This window comes from Balearica regulorum, chromosome 4 (genome assembly GCF_011004875.1).
Source record: "Balearica regulorum gibbericeps isolate bBalReg1 chromosome 4, bBalReg1.pri, whole genome shotgun sequence".
Taxonomy (NCBI): Eukaryota; Metazoa; Chordata; class Aves; order Gruiformes; family Gruidae; genus Balearica; species Balearica regulorum.
In genome coordinates, this window is record NC_046187.1 from 41,284,018 (window position 1) to 41,306,323 (window position 22,306).

General features: G+C 40.4%; 1 protein-coding gene across 1 annotated transcript in view; it reads left to right on the forward strand.

Moving 5' to 3' along the window:
- The first annotated feature begins 736 nt into the window (after positions 1-736).
- GALNTL6 (polypeptide N-acetylgalactosaminyltransferase like 6) overlaps positions 737-22,306 on the forward strand; it is a 481,223-nt gene continuing 459,653 nt past the window's right edge. Inside the window, exon 1 of the mRNA XM_075751893.1 lies at positions 737-1,003. Coding sequence (XP_075608008.1) covers positions 857-1,003 — 147 coding nt within the window. The 5' untranslated portion in view covers positions 737-856. The remainder of the gene's footprint in view (positions 1,004-22,306) is intronic.

The window sequence follows — 22,306 nt, forward strand, 5'->3', positions numbered from 1 at the left end:
CCCAGGGTCTGCCCCCGCGGGGCTCTGCTCGCCGCCTCTGCCCGCCGGTGCGGAAAGGCGCGGAGCCAGCGCACGGCACCCACGGGGCGGCCGGGATGAGGGGGCGCGGCGGGGCGGGCCCGGCCCGGCTGGCGCACGTGGTGGCGGGGGGCGCGGGGGGCGCGGGGGCCACCCCCTCCTTACCCGCCTTCCCGGCGCGGAGGGGCGCGCTGTGCTGCGGCACCGGGCTCTGCGCTCCTTTCGCATTTTTTTCATTTAAACTCTTGCTTCACAAATTGCGCGTGATGAGCTCATGATGCCGCGCCCCCCCGCCCCGGGCCCGGGCAGGCAGGGGGACGTGAGGCGGGCGGGTGCGGCGAGCCGCGGGGGCTCCGCGCAGTGCTAGCGCTCCCGCGGTGCCCCGGAGCCAGGAGGAGGGGGTGCTCTCCCCGGCTAACGCTGCTTATTGGACTCGGGTTGAGGGGGGGGGCTTACCTCTTTTAAAAAAAAAAAAAAAAAAAATTGGTTTTGTTTGGGTGGTTTGTTTTTTTTTTTTTGCTCCCCCTCCCGCTGGGTGTCGGGCTGTTCGCCGCTCCGTGCGTAGGTGGATCCATGAGCTCCCCCGGGAGCGGCACCGCCGCCGCGCAGCGCCGTACCGGGGCGGGGGGAGCGGCCGCCAGCTTCGGCCCCGCCGCCGCCGCCGCCGCGGGGGGCGGCCCCGCCCGGGCACGGGGCGGGCGGCCGTGAGGCGGGCGGGCGAAGTTTCTCCGCGGCGCCGGGCCCCTCCGAGGGACAGCGGGGAGGGAAGGACCTGGCCCCGTGGCGCGGGGGTAGCTGCTGCTGCTGCCGCTGCCACCAGAGCAGCCCGGCTTTGGCCATGAAGAGGAAACAGAAGAGGTTTCTGCAAATGACGCTGCTCTTCACCGCGGCTCTGATTTTCCTGCCTGACATCGGCCTCTGGTCTCTCTACAAGGAGAAGCACCTGGTGAAGCCCGCCGAGCCCGCCGAGCCCGCCGAGCCGCAGGTAGGTGCGAAGCCGCCCTGGAGCGCTGCCCCGCGGTGTTCCGCGCCGCTCCGCGGTGCCCCGCTGATCCGGGCGGCCGGCGAGCTGCCGCCTCTCGGGGCGCGGCCCCGGCGTTCGTCCCCCCCCGCGGTCGAGCGGGGCCCGGAGGCGGCGGAAGGGTCCGGGTCGCGGCGGCCGCCGGTGCGGAGCGGAGCGGCGAGGCGAGAGGCGGCACATGTGCTTGTCCTACCTCCACGCTGGAGAGAGAAAGTTATGGGCGAACAAACGAGCCTGCCGGGTTGGGCTTCCCCGGGAAGGGCAAGGGTGAGCAGTCACAGAAGCTGGCTGTGAAATTAGGAGGACGTGGGATTTTGCATGCTTCGTTGGTTAGCCAAGAGATGATGCTGGGCTCCAATTTTCATTACGAGAGGTGGAGTTTTTACCGCAACTTTTATTTGTCTGCCTGTCTGTAGTACTACTTGAACCGATGTGTGGCTGTAGGTCCGCTAAAATTGCTCGGGATCCATCTAGGTAACTAATTGCCTAGATTTTTTGTTTCCTCACCCTTTCTGTTTGAAAACTCGTCAAGAAGTGACTGACAGTCTTTTTCTCTTCTGAACGGTACTAACGTGACCTGATACAACTACACTGCATGTAACTGCTTGTCAGACTGATGTCACAACGAACTTTCAAATATTTCCAGTTTCCAATCTCCTCAGTCACCGTTATTAATAACAGCAGTTGACACAAGCTGGGTTTTTTTCTCAAGTTATTCCTCAACTCGCCGGGTTTATGTATGGCTCATAAATCACAGTATGACCTGCATTAAGTGAAATTTAGTTTTAGGGAGTTGTTGTAATGCAGTGCTTTAAAACCCTGCCTGTAATTTACCAAAGCTTGTATTTGTTCTCTTCAATAGCGCTATGTTCCTACAATGCAATTGTCAGTGTAATTTAAATATAACATAAATATTTCATAGATCATTAGTAAGAAATTATGGGATTGTTTGATCTTTTAGCTTGTTTACCACTTGCGTAGCCTTCGTGTTAGAGTTAGACAGCATCATGTATCATTTTGGTGTATTAGTAGTCTTAATTTCAAGGGTCATCACCCATGTATATAATACACTTTCCACATACTAAATGTATTTAAGTCCGCGGCTTCAATTGAACAATAACATATTTGATTCTTTGTTAATATAGCTATCTATTACAGAAGTTAGTCTTCCAAAGTATCGTAACTTCAGTTAATGAAATATGCTGAATGGAAGATATTTTATTACTACAGGAGGAAGTTAAGGATAGCTCTTAATTTGAAGCTTACTTTATCTTTCCAAGGATTTTAAAATGCAGTAGGTGCTAGAAAATCATACACAGTTGTAAGTGTCTGACATTAGTTTAGAAGATGCATACAGTAGCCTTTGCAGTTTCTAATTTACTTTGTGATTTATGAAAGCTAAGGTATGCAATGCAAATAATGCTTTCCATGTTTGTTGCATGGCTCTTTAAAAGACACATGCTTTGACATAAGATGAAATTCTGATGTTCAAGATTGCACTCTAAGTAACATGTGACTGGATAGCACTCAAAGGGAAGTAACTTCTGGATAAAATGGTGGAAGAAAACCTTGGAGATCAGCAACTGAGCATACATGAAGGGCTAGTGAGACAGGCTAATGAGACCCCAGCAAATTTTAAATCTTAAGTTTTCTGAAAGGGGCTGTTTACTAGCTTCTGTTTTTCTCTTTTTTTTATTTTCCTCCCCACCTGAATACTAATTGAGCAGTAATGGGATTGTTTAATGGGAAAACAATAAAAATGAGCAATGAAACTTTGAACCTTACAGCTGACTCTAATGTAATTCCGTTATCGCTGTCAGAATTGAAGTCATGTTGGCAATGTCATTACCCAATGAGGATAGCAGGTTGAAGTAGACGTGAGGAATGCTATTACCGTACTTGTGTCTTTTGATGTGCACGTTATAACCCAAAATGCATACAAGGAACAAGGGTTGAAATACAAGTTTTGAGTTCAACTCTTTTAAATATAATGGAAATTGTAAGAAGATGGTCAGCGTATTTCTTAGAGACTACACTAAAAATGAGGTCATACTAGAAAAGACTGCATTAGAAATAGTGAAATACTATCATAGTAGAAATACAACTTTTTTCTGCTATTAAGTTAGCAGGAGATGCAAGAATTTCAACACTCAGTCATTCTTTGCCCTTGAGGTGTTCAATTACTTGATACTTAGTGTGACTTCACACAAGTTTAACGGTCAGTCCTACTGAAGCTGCAGCAGACTTCTCTCATATATTCCAAAGTTGTGTTAGGTTGCACAGGTATGTTTGTAGAGTCAGCACGTGACAGTGAGGTACAGTCAGCCCATGGAAGAGGGGCAGAGCTGTAGTAAGTTAGCCATAGGCTGAACTGGTTTTACCCTCACAAGTAAAATGTGTCTAGTGCTATTCTGACGTTGGCAGTAATGTTTATAAATATGCCGTCTTGTTTTAAAAACAATTAATGTTATTGATCATCAGGTGTTTTTGAGGAGATGGTGTGGTGAAGTTCTGATTTTCTGACTAGTTATAAATTAAACTTTCCAATTCATTGCTAAAGCAGACATCCTTAAAGTTCCATGTGAACGAGGGCTCCGTCAGCCTCTCCCACCGCCTAAGCTGCTTGCCACGACACCGGAGCGAAGGAGGGATAGCAGGCTGATGGAGGAGGCATTGATATCCTGACAGCACTAAGCAGAGAAGCAGTTCAAAAGCAGTCCACAATGCAAAAATAGGCTGTTTCTGTCAATGGTAGAACAGTGTCCCCTGGGGACTGTGTCATTCCCAGTGCCTAGAAGAGGGCACTTGTGCTCTTTAGGGCTATCTAGAAATTCTAACATGACAAAATAGGTTGACTTTTTCTTATTCTTTAAAATAGTGCTGCAATAAGTTACATAAGGGTATTTTTTTGTCATCGTGCAAATTCTGTTTCTGAGCAGAGAAGGTTTTCTTTAGGAAAGATTGAAAGATGAGAAAGTGGTATTGACAACCCTGATTTCAGGCAGCATTAATGATTTTGATCACTGTACATTAATTCCATAAGTACTATTAAGCGCTTCATACAAACTTACTTTTAAAAAATCTATCATGTTTTCTTAAGGTTTTCACCTGTAAACGTGATAGGCTTGATATTTATGTTTTGATAATTATTATTTACTTTTGGTTTATTGAAGTATTTAAAGTGGAGCTTCAAGGGTAAAGCTACGGATATTAAGGTTCTGAGTTACATGGAGTAACAAGCTCTCCATAAAATATAGTTTGACACTAAAGTAATACATGTGAGGAAAAAAAAAATATAATCAATTTCTGGTTTAATTCTTTCTAAGTCAGTCTTCCTCACAGTACTATGGAAATAAGGGAAACTGAACAAGATATTTTTATTGCCTTTAAAAAAAAAAAGTCTTATAAATTCCCTAACACATTATGGTGTCCTTGAGTTTTGATTACAGTTTTCACAGTTGGTTTAACTTTGGTTTTGTTTTGTTTTTTATCACTGAAATATTGCGTATGTGATATAACTATCCTGTCTGATCTTTTCTTTTGATAAAATCCCAAGTCCAGGGTGTTTGGATATTACGTTATGCTGATAAAACTTAATTTCAGTTTTGTTTTCTGTGGAGAAGAAAACAACAATGTGGTGCAACCAGTAGGATGTAATCCTAGTCCAGACCTGGTTATCTGATGCTGTCTAACGTTAGGGCTACTTTATTTGGCTACAGTAAAGCTTTATCTTTGTCTGTTTATACAGTTTCAATATACAAAAAATAACTTCATGTAAAAGAACCAAATTTCTTGCAGCAGCTGTCTAGTGTCCATGATATAGGTATTTGGCGACAAGTGTTGAGAGGTATGTTTCTTTTTGTTTTTATGGGATGCCATTGTGGTTGGCTGAAAAGGAGGGCAGTCTCGTGAACTAACCCCTAATGCGTTTCAACTTCATTTGGTACTCTTTTCATTCAGTTGTCATCTCCCTGCTTCCCGGTGTTAACTCTCCTCACTTAAAATTGGATTGAACAGCAGTACCTTTTAGTCACAGATGCTTTGTAATACTTATTCATAGGTGTATTACTGCAATGCTTTATGATGTGTAAAGTATGGAAAGAAAGTAGATTTCTGACTTTGCTTCCCTTATGCATTGGCGCAGTGGGGCATGCTACTTCAACCTCCTGATTTAGGCACTTCTGCGGGAGGAGCTCTCAATGGTGTTGGCCCTTTTTATCTTGGTGCATGCACGGAGCCTAGAGCAAAGACCGAAATACAGCCATGCTGTCAGGGGAAAGCTTTATTCAATGGGATAGAGTCACACTCTCTTTCCCTTGTCCTGTGGATTCTGTGTTTCTGTCTGGTTAGCCCCGTGATTAGGTCTTTCTCTTGGGATATGTGAGATACGGATTTAAATGAACTCCTCAGGTTAAGGAGGACTTAGTTCATACAAATCCTAGGCCTGTATTGTAGGTAGCAAATAGGCACAAAGTCCACCTTCCAAGTCTGATGGCTGTGAAAGTATTAACTTTGGCTCCTGAATCCAGGAAGCGGGTTCAGTCTGAAATCTGTCTTGCAAACAGTCATTAGTTTCTAAGGTCCATGAAAGAGGTGAAAATTTAAATTTATCCCAAAGTGCAACATTTCCTACTGTTTATTACACAGGTTCTGATAGTCATAATTGTTCCAGGACAGTTGACTCTGTTTACTCACTGCTGATACCAGTGAAGTACAAAGCTTGGGTTGATGAATGCTGTTTCTGGAGGTACATAAAAGCAGCATCTTCAAAGTGAACACACGCACACACATATACCCCTTAGCTGCATTTCCCTTGCTCTTCCAGTTGATTTCAAAAGCCACAAGATCTTGTACTAAGTATGGTTCGGTTAGGACACAAATAGACACCTATTTCCTATGATTGCACGGTCGGGACACTGTCAGTTGCTTCTGTGTTTAGCTGGGCTGTCTCGGTTACTTACCTTTCCTTTCACCACAGACTTGTGAGGCGGGAGAGTTTCGTTTCTCTTTAACAGAGGAGTAAATAAAGTACAGAGTGACCAACAGGTCCAAGTCTACAAATACAGCTGGTTGACTATTGCTGATGTTAATTTGTACTATTTTGGGAGAGTGCTGGCCGACCCTAAAAAATAATGATAAAACAAAGCCTCACTTCCTATGCTCGGTTTCTCAGTTTCTATGCATGTGCTGTTCTGAGCAAGTCCTCATTTCTCTCCCCGGAGCAGCAGCTGGGACCCGGTGTGTTCAATCCTCTTCTATTCTACAGCCCTGTTCATCGCTGTGCTGAGATGTCAGCTTCAAGGGCCCCTACACACAGCATGGCAAAACAGAGCTAAATGTCTTAAAATACAGCGCATTGGCAATCTGCGTTTGCCGTTTAAGTATTTAACAGTCATGCAGTTAACATTTCTGTAATTCACTTCTTTATCTGAATTGTTCGTGTATAATTTTATTCCCTTGTATATATTGGAGCCTACTGAGGAAAATATCGTTTGAGGTCTAAAACCTTTGTTACTTTTAAGATACAATATTATTTTTGGCAATTAACAGTATGTTTCTGTTGTATTCAGTATACCAGAGGGAGCCCTCCTGTGGTTAATTTAATACCTATCAATTTTCAGGAATGTTGCTAAACAGAGTATATCTTACAGGATAAAATGGACTGTTTTCTATATTTAGTTTTCTTTCCATTTAACTCGGTGTTTGTAATGCATTTCAGCTAATATTATTGTGTGTAGTTACCTTTTTTTTTAAGCACAGTCTTTTCAGATTAATCCAAATCAGAACACACGGTCTAGAAACGTCTGTGCATGCCAACATTTGGACTTGTAGAAAGACCACTGCGGTGAGGGAGCCTTATCGAAGCAGTGGGATGCAAGATTGCTCACTGATTGGGGGGCACAGCCAGGCTGTTTTTTGTCCTCTAGCTGGGAGGTGATGCTCACTTCTTTCCTAAACCTCCTCATCTCCTTGTGCAGGGAGTGAAGCTCTTGTGTTTGGGTCCAGGGTAGTGCAGCGGTACCGTAGGTGCACCCTGGTTGGGAGCCAGACTGTGCTGTGCCACGGTGTGCACCATTCAGTGGAGATGAAACTGTGTGTAGGCAGGTGTCTGTTCACGTATAGAAGAAAGAACAATTCAGCTTTTTTTTTCCTCTTTTTTTTTTTTTTTTGAATGCTCAGACAGGTAACTTATGGTCTTTGTCTAGCAATACGCTGATGCACACATTTATAGCAGTTGACTTCAGCAAAACTGAGTGTATGCTAACTATTTCGATGGATTGGGGCCAGGAGCAGACATGTTTGGTTACTTTAAATAAGGCTGAAAAAAATTAACTTGGAGGTTGACAAGTTAAATACAATGCAGCTCAGGAATCCCAAGCTAAAAATTCTACATCTATCGTAAATGTTCCTCACTGTCAAGAGACCAAATTATGCTGACTGAAAGAAATAGCAGTCCCAGTTTTTTAATGTTCCTTTAACATGTGAAAAGGCTTTATTAGGAGATGTCAACCTGCTGTACCAACTCTTTTCTGAGAATTCTGGTGTAAACTGGTTTTTAAGGTAAGCTCTATTGTGATTCATTGGTTTCAAACTATATTTGGGGGAGTTTCACTGGGTGATGTGCTTGGCTGGGTTATCTTTCTCAAAATATGTCTTCAACAGAGAAATCCTCTCCCTCTTCTTTATGAAAAAATGCTATAGAAGAGACCTACTTGAGGAGGTTTGCTCAAGAATTAAAAGAGAGGAAGAAAATCTATTGCAGGAATTTAACAGGATTTCATGCTTCTCTTTCAAATTCTTTGCCTTCATTTCCGTAACTTCCATACATCTTTCTTTGTAGGCTTGGAGTCATGTCATCTTCTCTATGCAAACACCTGGTGATGCAAGTCATCTCCTTAATCACCAAACTACAATAGTAGCACTATATTAAGGTAATTGTAGGAATGCAAATGATGAGGTGTGTGTGCAGCTACCATAGAAATATATGGGCTACAATATCCTACACTTTTCTGGGTGTTTGTATCCTGCAGGGTCAGGGCTGCCGTGTTCCTGTTCAGGGTTGTGTTTCATGGGGACAATGTTATCTTACTCTGCCACTTTAAGATCTCTTGGCAGATCTTATTGGAGGAATTTCCTATCCCCTCTTTTTCCTGGTCAGGTCTTGTTTATTGAAGACCTCTGGCCTCACTTTAGGAAGCAGTCAATAGCTGAAATATGGTGCTTTCATCTAGTCAAATGTGGATTTAACAGATAACTACAGCATCCCTTTCCCCCCCCATCACCTCCAGCTGTTGGTTACCATCCAATGCCTGAATTTTTCAGCCACATCTCTAGTGACAGGACATAACAGCATTTGACAGATGCTTCGTTGGATCATCTGAAACCACCTCCACAACAGTTTAAGCCTATCTGCCAGACTTTTCCCTGAAGTAGTTGAAGAATATTTGGATGTTGTGTTCAGTGCCATGTGAGCAGCAACTCCCGTGAGAGCTGCAGGAACAAGGAGTTTGGAGATTGGACATGCCTGGCACTGCTGTGAACATGCAGTGCCCTGAAAACTGTCAGCTTTGTGCCATCTAAGAGTTACCATGCTGTCCTAGTTCCGGCTGCGATAGTTAATTTTCTTTCCAGTAGCAGGTATAGTGCTGTGTTTTGGATTTAGTATGAGAATAATGTTGAAAACACACTGATGTTTTAGTTGTTGGTAAGCAGTGCTTACACTAAGTCAAGGACTTTTCAGCTTCTCCTGCCCTGCCAGTGAGAAGGCTGGGAGAGCACAAGGAATTGGGAGGGGACACAGCCAGGACAGCTGACCCCAGCTGGCCAAAGGGATATTCCATACCATATGACATCGTGCTCAGCGTGTAACTGGGGGGAGCTGGCCGGATGGGGGCTCACTGCTTAGAGACAGGCTAGGCATTGGTCAGCAGGTGGCGTGCAATTGCATTCTGCATCACCTGTTTTGATGATGATGATTATTTTATCTTCTTTTGCTGTCCTATTAAACTGCCTTCATCTCAATGCATGAGTTTTACTGTTTTTCCTCGATTCTGTGCCCCATCCCACTGAGGGGGTGGGTGGGGAGCAGCTGTGTGGTGTTTAGCTGCCTGCTGGGTTAAACCACAACACAGGCTCAGTGCAGCTTCCTACACCTTTCAGTTGCTTTTCTTAATACTAAATTTACAGTACAAATTGGACATAGCAGACCTGAAAATCTGGCCCGTGCAACCTGAATGTTTCATTGATCAGTGATAAACCATTGGTTCTGTGCTTAAGACAAAATGGCGATTTAACTGTTTACTTCTGTGCTGTACAGCGGTTTATGACAGGATGCGATACTGATAAAAGATTTAGCTAGGCAGAGTAATTATCTGAACTAGAATTTGGTCAGGACACCAGTGTTAATGCAGGGTGCTTTAGAAATTGGATTGCTCACTGAAGTGTATAAGTGTAGATTTATCAGAGTACCTTAAGGTGCTCATTTGCTTAAAGAAGCGTAATTTTTCATACTTGTACTTAAAATAGAATAACAGATGAGTTTGTTTAGAAAATTTTAGCCTGTTTGCTTATTGTTCCTCTCTGAAAATAGTTTTCTATAAATTAAATATTAGGAGAACGCAAACAAATGTTTAGGACAAGCAAGAATGTTTTATAGCCAGCCTTTGACAAGTTCTGTTTATAGATGAAGACAGGGAAGAGCAAGGGCTCCCTGTGTCTCTGTTCAGAGCCAATGTCTGGAAAATACAGACCCTGCACGTGTATTCCTGCAATGTTAACAGCTTCTGTAGTGTGAGATTAAGTATTTTATCCCATATGTTTTTGCCTCCCTGTGATTAAAATCTCCCAATTTTGCATTAGATAATTGTCTGTCACAGGCAGTTTGTCTTTCTGTTCTGTCATCCAAGCCCTGGGCTAAAAGTTGTGCTTGTGATGTAACATTTTGGTAATGCTGCTGAAGCGTTACGTGGTTGTGTCGGAGAAGGCAAAGTCAAACAAGTGCACGTGTACTTGGGAGGTTTGAGATATTCCCACCCACAAGAGTTAGCTCCAACAGATAATGGCAACTGAAATCTCTCATCTGCACAGAATAACTATACCCTTGGCAAAATTTTACCAGTCCCTGGCAAAGCCTGCACGGATGCAGCAGTAGTTACCCAGAGCTAGATAACTTGAGAAGAGACTGTAAATTGTACCAAATCTTGTGCTGAACCAGTACCCTTCGGTGGTTCACCAGCTCTGGATCATCTGTCTTGCACAGAATGTAATACATGGTTAGATGCAATAGTTCACTTTTTAAATGTTTTTTTTATATGAGAGGCAAAATACCCACTGTGTCACTTCAATGGGGAAAGCCCTCTTATTTTCAACATAGCAGCACACCTCCATCTCTTGCCTCTTACACTCCTTTTTTGTTTGTTTTTTTGTTTATTTTTAAAAACACATTTCAGCTTCTTTAATGTTTTTGGTATCTCATTTGATTGCTGGGTAAATTATTATGTTGGATTGCTTGAGTCTTGGAAATTTTTAGATTGCTTTTTCTACAGAGTGGTAGTTTCATATTAGCATGGGGAATGCATGAAAAAGACACATTAATGCCATCCTACAAGAAATATATTACTATTTTTCAGGCTCTGATAAATGACTACGTTTTAAGTTGCATTTGATATGGATACAAAATGAATGACAGGCTTGAACGGATATTGTTTTTCCAGAATTGCTCAACATAAACTAAAGTGACAGTCAAATCGTGGATCAAATTTTGCAATTATAACTCTAGTATAAAAATGTAAATCCAGAACTTTTATGACATTAAGTAACAATTTCTCTACTAAAGTTACAAAATCTTTAGAGACACAGCACACATGGACATAAAAACTACTTGAGATGGCTGTAAAAATTAGCAGAAAACTAAAAAATGGCAAGCAAAAGTCTCACAGCAAAATATTCCTGCAGTATATTTAACTTGTGTTTCACATGAGATTAAATCTTTTTCAGCGTAAGGGCACCCTTGACATAATTCCCAGTGATGGTAAAGCGGTGGGAATTTCTCCAAGTATACGGAGACATTCCTCCTAATGATGGTCAGATTTTATTTTGATCCATATTACTTCTTGATCTGGAGTGAGAGAGGAGTGGGTTTATCTCTCCATTTCCCCTAAAGTAATCCGTTTAAGAGGTACAAGCCCAATGAAAGTGCAGCCAGAACATATATATTAACCTATGCTTTGCTAACATGAAAGTGAAATTGCATGTACCTCCACCAACTGCCTATATATACTAATGGAATTTAAAAACAGAATTGAAAGCACTTGAACACTGTGAACAGACATGCCGTGTGTGCAGGAAGGCTTGCAGAGGAGGGCAGGGAACTTGTGGAGCTCCTTCAGGGAAAGCAACAAAGCTGCAGTGGGGTGGGAAATCAATCTGACTGGAAACACAGTCCGCTACCTTATGCGATCTTTCTCCATTTTCCCCGTCCGCTCCTTTCATGAGGAGAGGGTGCACCAAGAGCAGTGAAGATGCTGAGATGTTGTTTAAGCCATCTGTATACAAAGGGTAGAGAGAAACTGCTTGGCAAGGAGTTGTTATTAAGGTGAGACTTATTTTTTTCTAAAACTGAGGTGTTTTCTCAGCAAATTACTACTCAGAAATTCCAAGTGCTGCAGTTCATGTGCTGACCCCACACAGAGTAATAGTGCAGTCACTGAAGATAAAGGTGTTTTCATTGAAGCAGCTTCAATATGAACAAGCGAGAGAGAAATTTTTCTTCAAATGGTCAAGACACACAACAGATGTCTCCTTCAGAAGCAATGAAGAAAAATTGTATTTTAAAATGGGAGAAGGGAAATGGAGATGGCATCATGCTAAGCAGCAACCTGCTTCTGCATCTGGAATGGATGCATGTGACAAATGAAGACAGGAGATCAAGCTCAGGACACGTGTATTTACCGCCTGTGCACGTTGTAACCCCTTCAGACAGAGGAGGTCTTGGGAAAAGTTGCCTTTTTCTTGTGTTGTAGTAACATTTGTTCTGTGACTTATGAGACTAAAACCTCACTGAATTGTGTTTAAAATTCAATTGGGACTCTTCTTCAATGCATTTTAAAGAATTTGTTAGTAGAATAGGTTCTTCAGAAATGTTTGTTAATGTGGGCTTTGAGTTTTTCCTTTTAGATGTATGTACACACCCCCCCCCCCCCCGCCATGTGTATGGTTGTTTATGGGCAGGAGGAGGTAAGGAGACCATCTTTGCTTCCTGCAGGGAGAGGGAGTTTATTTTTCTTAAAGTAACATGCCCTAACAATCTCACAAGGAATGGAACGATTTTGTGAAAGACACCATGCAGATACATGGGAAAGCGTATGTTTATGAGTATAAATCCAGTACAATTTATAGTGTCTTTCGCATTTTCCTTTTTTTTAATAAATGTGGATTTTTGGTTTGTTTTTGTCTCCCCACCCTCTTTATGCACAGATTGTATGTGGGCTGGCTTTATGTTCGGTTTTTTGAACAGGGATAACTTTAGACGATCTACTGAACTTTTTCTTCCTCTCTTCTTCTAAGTCTTGAAATATGTAGGCAATAAAGATGTTGGCTCGTTTTATTTATGCCCTTGATTCTTTCCAGTCTTTCCTGTTAGTCGTTTCTACTCTTTAGACAATGGACTCTCATATACATTTCTTTAAGAGACCATGCACAAGTTTGTTCAAAAAATACTTGCCCAAGGCTGCTGTCTTTATAATATACTTTGCTAACCTGCTTTTCTCCTGACGTGTGATCTAAAATAATCAAATGACTGACCTTCTGTTCCATTTAGTAACCTTCTCCACATTGCAGATTAACCTCCAATTTACTGATCTGGTTGTTAGAGAGACCACCTACTCCCTTTTAATGATAACGGAGAGTGAGAAGCTGCCAGTGTGTTATGGAAGTGACAGGAAGGAAACATGAAAGAAAGGAAAATGCACAACCAGGAGAAAAATAAGGAAAATATATCCCATCAAATGTATTTCTAGAACTTCTAAGTGACGTTGCTATTACCTTTTCTATGCCTTGTCTTTCATGTTGCTCTAATCTGCATCTCTGACATTGTTATCATATTATTATTTTTTTAAATGCACGCTAAGTGCAACTTTGCTTCTCTATTAGTAGAGCTGCTTTGGAATACCCTGGATTAATGATGCATTTTAAACTGTTTTAAAATGACCCCAGGCTAGGTCAATTATTGAAGTAGTGCCAGTGAGGAATATTTCATTTTGATTGCAGTAAGCTCTTAGTTTTATGTTAACCGCATCGTACAAACATGACCTGTGGGCTTTTAATGTTGTAGTGAATTGAAAATGTGTGAATAAAGCATGCTTCATATTTTCATGTAGCAAGCTGAGGCTCCTTCTTGAGAGGAGACTCTATAAGCTTGTTTTCTGCTGTTGGACATGTGGTCACCTTTTTGTACTAGTCTTGTCTTTTGATATAAAGGGAAAAGTTAGTGAGATGCGAGTGTTGCTTGTGACGTTTGACGTCAGTGCACTTGCCCCTTCTGTATCCCCCTGCCTTGATAGACCCACGCTACTACACCTGTACTTGGACAAAATGGTCTCTCTCTTCCTTTGTAGCCTGAAGGTTGGAAGGACTGAGTAGTTCAGAGTGTTTTGGTGTGGGAACTGTAGCTCAGTGATGCTCTTTGAGCTGCTACCAAAATCAGGGAGAGATTCTTAGTGGGGCTGCCTTACTGTGCTTCCCAACGTTTCATGGTCGTTTTGATGTCCACAACCAGAGAAGGCTTTGCAGAAGATGTCCGAGGAACAGCGGTGCACGTGGAGAGGAGGGCTTCGGTTTCCCCACGGCACTGTAGACACAAACAGCATTGACGCCTGGTAACGTGCTGACACAGTACTTAGGGTGGTCTCCCTGAATCGCATTTGCCATGACTGGGCAGCGTGTGGTGTCAGGCAGTGTGTAAATGTGAAGTGATATAGCTGCTAAAGCGGTTTGTAAGGTACACCAGGCTGAAAATCATAATAAAGGAGGTGTGTTTTACCCCCCACTTTTGTACACTAGTGGGAAATGACTGTAATTTGTGGTGCAGAGTGGGAGAGTTCTGTAATACAGATTATTTCCCAAAGCTTTATTTGTAAAAGCAATGCATTTAATTTTTTTTTGTGAAACTAACACACTTAATTACTGCACAGGTAACTTTATATTTCTTTTCTCTTTTAGAAATGGAAAGTGTTACTTGCTGTGTTCTGCTTTAAAATTGAGCTGGAATGAGGAATTATTGCATATTTTTCAAAATGCAAGGATGTGTTTTTTCACATCCCAAGTATGTCTCCATGTTTCAATGTAGTCTGCTTTTCTGTGTAAAGCAGTACTCTAGTTTCTCCACCAGATTTTAACATTATGGGCAGCTTATGCCACAAATTAAAAAAAAAAAAATTATCTCAATAACAAAATTCTGTAATGCAGTCTCATCTCCACAAAACTGGCATTGCCCACCCTTCAAAGACACTGGACTTTACAGGTTTGGCAGTGCTTTGGAAACTTCAATAACTCATTATGTTTCACCAGGAACTTTAGGCTGTGGCTGTAGTTTTTTGTTAAATTGATCTTGTAGAAATTTGCTTAATATAAACAGAATATGCACCTCCCCTGCAATATGTTTTCTACCAGTTTAGAGGTCTGTCAACTATCTAAGAAGGGTAAAAACAGTGTTTAAAATCAAGGCTCCTATCCTGCGTAGGGGAACAGTGACACCACTGGTTTGGTGGTGACTGAGATGCTCAAGAGTGCAGCAGAGATCTTGAACATCAAGTCACTTAAGAGGAGAAATAAAATGTAAAACAAGACCAGAAAGATTCATTCCAGTTGTTTCTGAAGAATCATAGGGAGGAAAATAAAAACCCTTTTATGTTTTGGGGTTTTTATTAGTCTGAGGTACTTCCAAGGTGCTTGAAAAGTAAGATGATCCATGCCTAGGAAACAGGGGCATAAACAAATGATCTGTGGGATCACTAGCCAGGAATTGGAAGATTCATTTTAATGGACAGAGTTTATAGAATGGCAGAGAGTTAAAACAAAAAATGGGAAATTTGGGGTAGTATACAGGCAGAATTTCACTGCTATAGCTAAAGATCTCTCCACATAATCTTCTGTATTTCTTCGTCTAACCCTCCGAAGTAAAATGTGGATAAATATAAAATAATGTATATGGGGAAGTAAATAATCCTAGTTTTACATATATAGCAATAACTTTTGACATAGTAATTGCTACTCAGGAAGGAGCTCTTGATGCTTATATTAGTTTTATGAAAATGTTAGCTTTCATTTCAAAGAGGATTACATTGTTATGACTACTGTGTAAATTCATTGTGTACTCTCAAATACTGTATGCAATTCTTGTGCAATCGTAATCATCACAGATGGGATGGAAAAGATACCTATCAAGCGTGGCTTCATTGCTGAGTGACTGATGAGAGGACTGAAAATACGATAGAGATAGCTGAGAGGAGAGTAACATGGAAAAGAGATGGAGAGATCACTTTATTCACTCTCTCTTTCAATAGAAGTAATAGCAACAAATTAAATACTGTACCAGGTTCAAAACAAATGACAGGTACAGGTCTTCATACAATAGGTTATTAAGTTGTGGAGCTTTCTGAACCAGAGTTTGTGGATAGTAAAAGCTTACGTGGCTTCAAGAAGCAATTGAATACATTAATGGGGAGGGGGGAAAAATCCATTAGGGCTAAAGACAGCACCTCTGGCTTGCAAAGTCCTTGAACCACCAGTTGCTGGAGGCTGGAAGGGTATTGCAGGGAAGTGAAGTTGTTTGTTTGCCATGTACTGATATCCTTCTTTAGGACTTGCTGTTGATCACTGTCAGAAACAGATAGTTGGCTAGATGGACCGTTTTGTATGACTTTTTTATAAAAGTCATTCTTAAACTAGTAACGAGTAAGCTAAAGTCATCCATAGTAGCTGCTGGTAGGAAATCAAGTTGTGGAACAGGAGGAGATTTCGAATGAGTTCCTGGATGCTGGAGATTGTTCTGGTAAGCCAGAAAGAATACTAAATGCCAGCCAGGTTCAGTGTTGCAGCTTCACAATGAATTCCAGGTGTGGCGCACCAAGAAAGCATGCACCTTAGACTAAGCGTAACCGTAACAGTATGCATTTCTCTATTCTAAACCCTTGTCTTGGTGCATGAGTTAGTATTTGAGAGAGACTAAAGACACAATGTCAATATTCTAAACTTTAATTGATACTTATAGGGGCAGTGATCCCCATCATCTCCATCCTCTGTTAGGTGCTAGCAGTAGGATCCCAGAGTCTTCTGTGTACTGAGTTTGTTTTTAATTTTTATGCGACATTTTATCTTTTTCTCTCTCCTAAATAGTGTTACATTTTTCCTCCTCAGAACAAAACAGGGATATGTTGAAATAGTAGAATGTCATAAGGAACTTCTTAAGTCTGAGATCCGGTATCTGTCAGTATATGTGGAACAGCTTGAGGGGGTTGTGGTTTTTTGTTTGTTTGTTTGGTGGGGTTTTTTGTTTGGTTGTGTTTTTTAAATACTGAGGGGAAATATTTGCCTACATTGATACATTGTATATAAAGAGGAGATTATAACCTCAAAATATTGTTACTCTGTGGAATATCTGCAGAGCTGTACATTCATTCCTCTGTAACTTGAACTCATGAGTACGTATAGACATGAATGGGATGTTTTGCTATTTCCAACTGGTTCCCATTTGCCTGGTGTTGAACTTTGGTGGATATCAAGGCTGTATTTTGGATTTCAATGCGAATAGAATCTACCACAGGAATGTGTACCTTAACTAGTTAAGAATAAAGAAAAAAATCTTTTCTTTCTCCCCCTCCCTCAGTAGAGGTTACTTACAGGAACCCTTATTCATTAGGATTCTATGGGCTGTGCTGGTCAGGGATTTGCCAGGTTCTTACCAGAACACCACTTAAGAGTTTGCTGACAGTAATGGGTGAAGATAAAAGCCCATCTTTTTTTTTTTTTTTTTTTTTTTTTTTTGGTGACTAGCATAATGTGAAGTTGCTAATGCAAAACACTATGTCTGAGATGGAAAAGGTGTTTTTAAAGAACTCTCCTGGAATTTATTTTTAGAATCATAGAATGGACTGGGCTGGAAAGGACCTTAAAGATCATCTAGTCCAACCCCCCTGCCATGGGCAGGGACATCTTTCGCTAGGTTGGATTGCTCAAAGCTCCATCCAACCTGACCTTGAATGCTTCCAATGATGGGGTGTTCACAACGTCTCTGGGCAACCTGTTCTAGTGTCTTAATACCCTCATCATAAAAAAAAAAGTCTTCCTTAAGCCCAATCTAAAACTACCCGCTTAAAGTTTAAAACTGTTGCCCCTTGTTGTGTCACGATATGGTAAAAAGTCTCTCCACCTTTCTTATAAGCCCCCTTTATATATTGAAAGGCCACAATAAGATCTTCCTGGATCATTACATACTTATTTGCTAAAACCTGTTCCTACACTGCACTTTTAGATATGATGTAGAAATCGGTTTTATTTCTCTCTTTCCTAAATGCATGCCTGCTATATAGTCATAGCTTTTATGTACAAGTTGCAGTGTAATACTGTCAACTATACTGTTGACTAGGTGTCAGGGCTTGAATTTAGAATTACTCAAGTGCTTGCAGAGTATTTCCTAGCAAAACAAAAGGATTTTGGGAAAAAAAAAAAGTCTTTGTTGCCGTCATCCTCATTACTGGAGCAAAGCTCCCATTGCCTTCAATGGAAACTGAGTTTTGTAATCAGTGCTGTCAGTCACCATCTGGACTGACTTTCATATCTGAATCTTACCATAGAGTCCTTCCTTTCTGGAATACCATCTGTCAGGCAGTTTCTTTTGCCTTGTTTCCAGCATCAACCTCTGTACCTTCTTTCATGTCCTCTTTTGTGCTCCGAGCAACCTCTCAAATCTTCATTCTCCCTGCTGTTTTCAAAATATGTTTTGAAAACTGGTGTACACAATGAAGTACCCTAGCAATAACAGCTATTACCAAACTCTAGGCAACATCACAGTCATCTAAAGAAAATCTGCCAGGAGGCCAAGACTTGGAAGGCGTTGACCCCAAACCCTTTTCGCATCTTCTCATCCCTGCAAGAGATATTTCAAAGCAGGGGCTGAGGGAGAAGTTTGAACCACTGATGACTCAAGTCTTTTCTGTGGATAAAAGAAATCGGTTAGTATGGCAGTTAACCTAATAATAACTTACAAAAGTATCAGCTCTTATAGGTTTAAAAATAAGATCAAGTAGCATTAATCTAACAGGCTATAACTGTTTTTGAAAGGTAAATTTTACACAGTAAAGCTATATTTATGAAAACTTAACCTGTAGTTTTAAGCTGATGGTTGCTAAGAGTCCTACACAGTTTTCACCCTGATATAGCTAATGTTAAATGCCAGCAATTTATTTGGGACTTCATAAGCAAATAGAATGAAAAGTTTGAACCCAAAACCTTCCAATTTGAAAGAGAAAACAAAACAATATGGATGAGAAATAATAAATACAAAACTTTGGAAAAAATAACTTTTTAAAGTAAATCCAAGATAAGCTTAAAGAGGGATGCATCTTAATGAAGATCAGTACTTTGCATGTAGTTTACTTCATGAGTTGAAAATATAACTCAGACATGGTATTCACTGTAACTCATGTATGGAGGAGATTTGTATGTATCTGAACAGGAGTCTTTCTTCCAAGTGGTTTCAGGGTATGATTTTTTTTTTTTCCCCCAAACAAAATTTGAGTGAACTCTTGTTGATTTATGAATTTGATTTGAACTTTAAATAGGAATGATTTAAAGTTTCACAAAGATAGAAAACCCAGTAATTTTTGTAGCAGTAGGCTTTTTTGAGTGTATATATTAAAAAAACCAAAACCCCAAACTCTCTCACATTGTGACTAGATAGCCTACAGGTAGAAACAAACAAATTGCTATGTTCATATTGTATTCATTCTCAAAGGAAAATATTATCTAGTATGAAAACCCCTGCTTATTTGAAAGGTTAGAAAATGTGGCAACAGACAATTGTGTAACAGAAAATTGAAACAGAGACTTTACAGCATCAAGGCTTGCCAACATCTTACCATGCTATATTTGCTCATGGTTATTTTGCATAAAAATTAATAGGAGAAGACTGTCGGAAAAGTATCACTACATTGTGGAATGATTAAAAACTGCAATATCAGTAGATCTTTTTGTTTGTTTAAATGTATTGAAATAGGAATAAGCAATATTCTTCCCGAGAAGCTAAGTTGGTATAAGACGCATGCCTTTTTCCACGTATCAAATCCATTTATTGCTGGGAAGTAGCATGAATGACCAAGTACTGGCCTGTCCCTAGGTGGCTGAGGCTCTATTCGTGACCCTTTGGTCCCTCTGTGATGTCTAGCTTATCACTTTGTTCCTCTGTGATCAGCTTCCCTTATTTTTAAGATGCGGTTAGGAAAACTTCCTCTGGAAAGTAGTTTTCAATTGCAGATGAAGACAGTGATACATAAGAACCAGGTGATTATTAATTATTGTGTGATTGATGTTACTGCTCAGCTTTACCTTACAGTAGTTCCTTGAAGGCTTTCTGGTGGATGCTGCAGGGACCTGGCTACTTATGTGTCTTTTTTCCGAGGATAAGATACCTGTGATTACCTTACCTTACACATCCAACTATATGGTATCATTGAACTGTTCCTCCTTGAGAGGAAGATGATGAAATTTGCCTGACAGAAGAGTTAGAAAGGTTTTTCATCCAGGTTAGTGACCCACTTAAGTATTTTTCAGTTTTATATTAAATCTTCAAGGTTCCCCAAGCAATCAATCTGAATTATTTCTATTATGGAAAACTGTCTATTTCCCTAATTTGACTCTTCCTTCTAAGCAGCCAAATAGATAGGGGGGCGGGGAAAGAATAATTTGAACTTTGCCATCAAATTTACTTGTGGTGTCTTTCTGCAGAACAATAATAAGTGGGAGCAAGGCTGAGAAATCTGGCTGTAGTATATCTACTTTCAGCACCTCTAGTAGTTTACCAGACTTGTATTTTTCAAGGCAAAACTCCAGCAGCTCCTAGTTTGGCTTTTCTTTCTTTCTGTCTTGGAATTTTTCAGTTCAAGTACTCTTAGCTGAAATGGGGGAAAAAATTTTAAATCTGAGGAACAACCACTGACCTGTTGTCACCTGCCTCCCTCTCCCCTGACAAATTCCATAGGATGGTGCCAGGCCTCGCTCTAGTGGCCAGTGAGCTTGTCATGTCAATCCATATTGAAAAATCACATCTATGATTAGGCTTTCTTTCTGGGCAGTGTATTGTATACAGTTAAGATGCTGCTTGAAACCATAATAGAGCAATGCATGGGAGTTTTTCATATGCACCAGAAAAATAATTTGTCGTTACAGACTTTGTTGGATGTCTCTGCCTTGACTGATCTCTTCAAGTGTATTTTGTCAGTATCAGGGCTTTCACTTATTTGTGGGCATGATTCTATCATTTTACCTTTTTTTTTTTTTTTTTTTAGACCAGGCCCTGAGTTGTTATAAGCCATGTATCAGTCTTTTTTTTTTCTGCAAAAGCAGCTAATTTCAAACACCTCCTAGGATACAGTAATCAATTATACATGCAGTCATCAGGGAATTGTAAAAAGACAAGGCATTTAATTATGGGGATCATATCTAGAGCAAAAGGATTTGGCAATTAGGAAGGATGCTCTAGTGGGCCCCTTGTACTTCTGTTTCTTAAGTCCTCTGATGGTACCTGGTCTGACTGAGCTGCTTCAGGGAGCTTAGTGACATGTCTGAATCTTAAAATTCTTCTGAAGCAGTGGTTTCCCAAGCAGAGTTCCTCACTTTATAAAAAGAATCACTTTAAAAATCTGGTTATTATTAGGAATTAGGTAAAAATTACTACCACTTAATTTTACTATGTAAATTTTTTTAAAATAAACATTGGCTAGCTTTTGTTTTTAAAATGTTAACTATGTGCCTTTTTCACTTTATTTACAATGAATAATCACAATATAGTAACAAAATATGGACTTCTGGGTTGGATAAATCCATTATATATCAGTTTTTTCAGCCCTTCTCCAGCCCTGGCTAGTAAGAGGTGCTATAGAGGGTTATTTGTTTGTTTGTTTATTTATTTTTAATTCCTGTGATGGATGATTATGGACCAACATGCTCAGAGGGAAAATTATTTCTTCCTAATCCTTGTCAGTTAGTGGTTGGCTTATGTCCTGTAGTCTGAAGACTTATATCTCATATACTTTACAGCTAAGTTCATACAGTACTTCATTTTAGCCAACTTCAAATTTTGTTCATTACTGACTCTCAGCTTGGGAATATTATCATTCCATATTGTTCTGCACTTCGACCAAATCAGTCAAGAGGCCATCATTCTAACAGAAAACTGTGACCAATTGCTTTAAAAATAAATGATACTTGCACTGACACAAGAGAGAAAAAAGGTTCATTAAAACTCATGTTGGAGAACTCTCATCACTCTTTTTCCATTGCATTTGACATTGCCTGAGAGACTGTTATATATTATGTTTATTTTTAGAGACTATTGTTCTCTTTAAACCTGCTCTGCAACTTGAGGAAAGCAATAATGCTTTCAAACAGAACTTAAATTTACAGAAGCAAGACATTGCATCTTTCTGTTATAAGGGCCTATCTCATGAAAAATCTTTTAAAAAATGTTTGACATTGGTAGGGAAGAAAAAAATCCAAAGCATAAGGAGAATCACAGGCTGCTTCAGGGCACACAGATTGAAAACCTGTGCACTTTTAAAAATAATGTAATGACATTTATAAGTGAGACCTTCAGCACCTCATGCTTATTTTAATAATTTCTCTTGAAGTGCTGAAAAAGCAAACGAGTTTCATTTAGTTTACATTTTTCCCCCAAGATCGACCTACTCTGCTACTCTGTCCTGCTCATGTACAGAACTCCTAGAAAACTAATGTGTTCTATCATCATACAATTGGAAAGGCAAAATATCCTTTCAGAGCTAAATGGCTAGAGTAAATGATTTGGAGTATGTTTCAATTACTTTTTTAATGAATGTAATATAAACCAATAACAGACTGAAAATTATTTTGGTTTTAGCTTACACCAAAGCTAAAATATAAATAGTTCGAATGAAAACACATTCAAATACACAGAAAAAGTATGTAGTTTAACCAGACAAATTGTAAAACAACAAATTTCCTGTATTTTGGAAATTG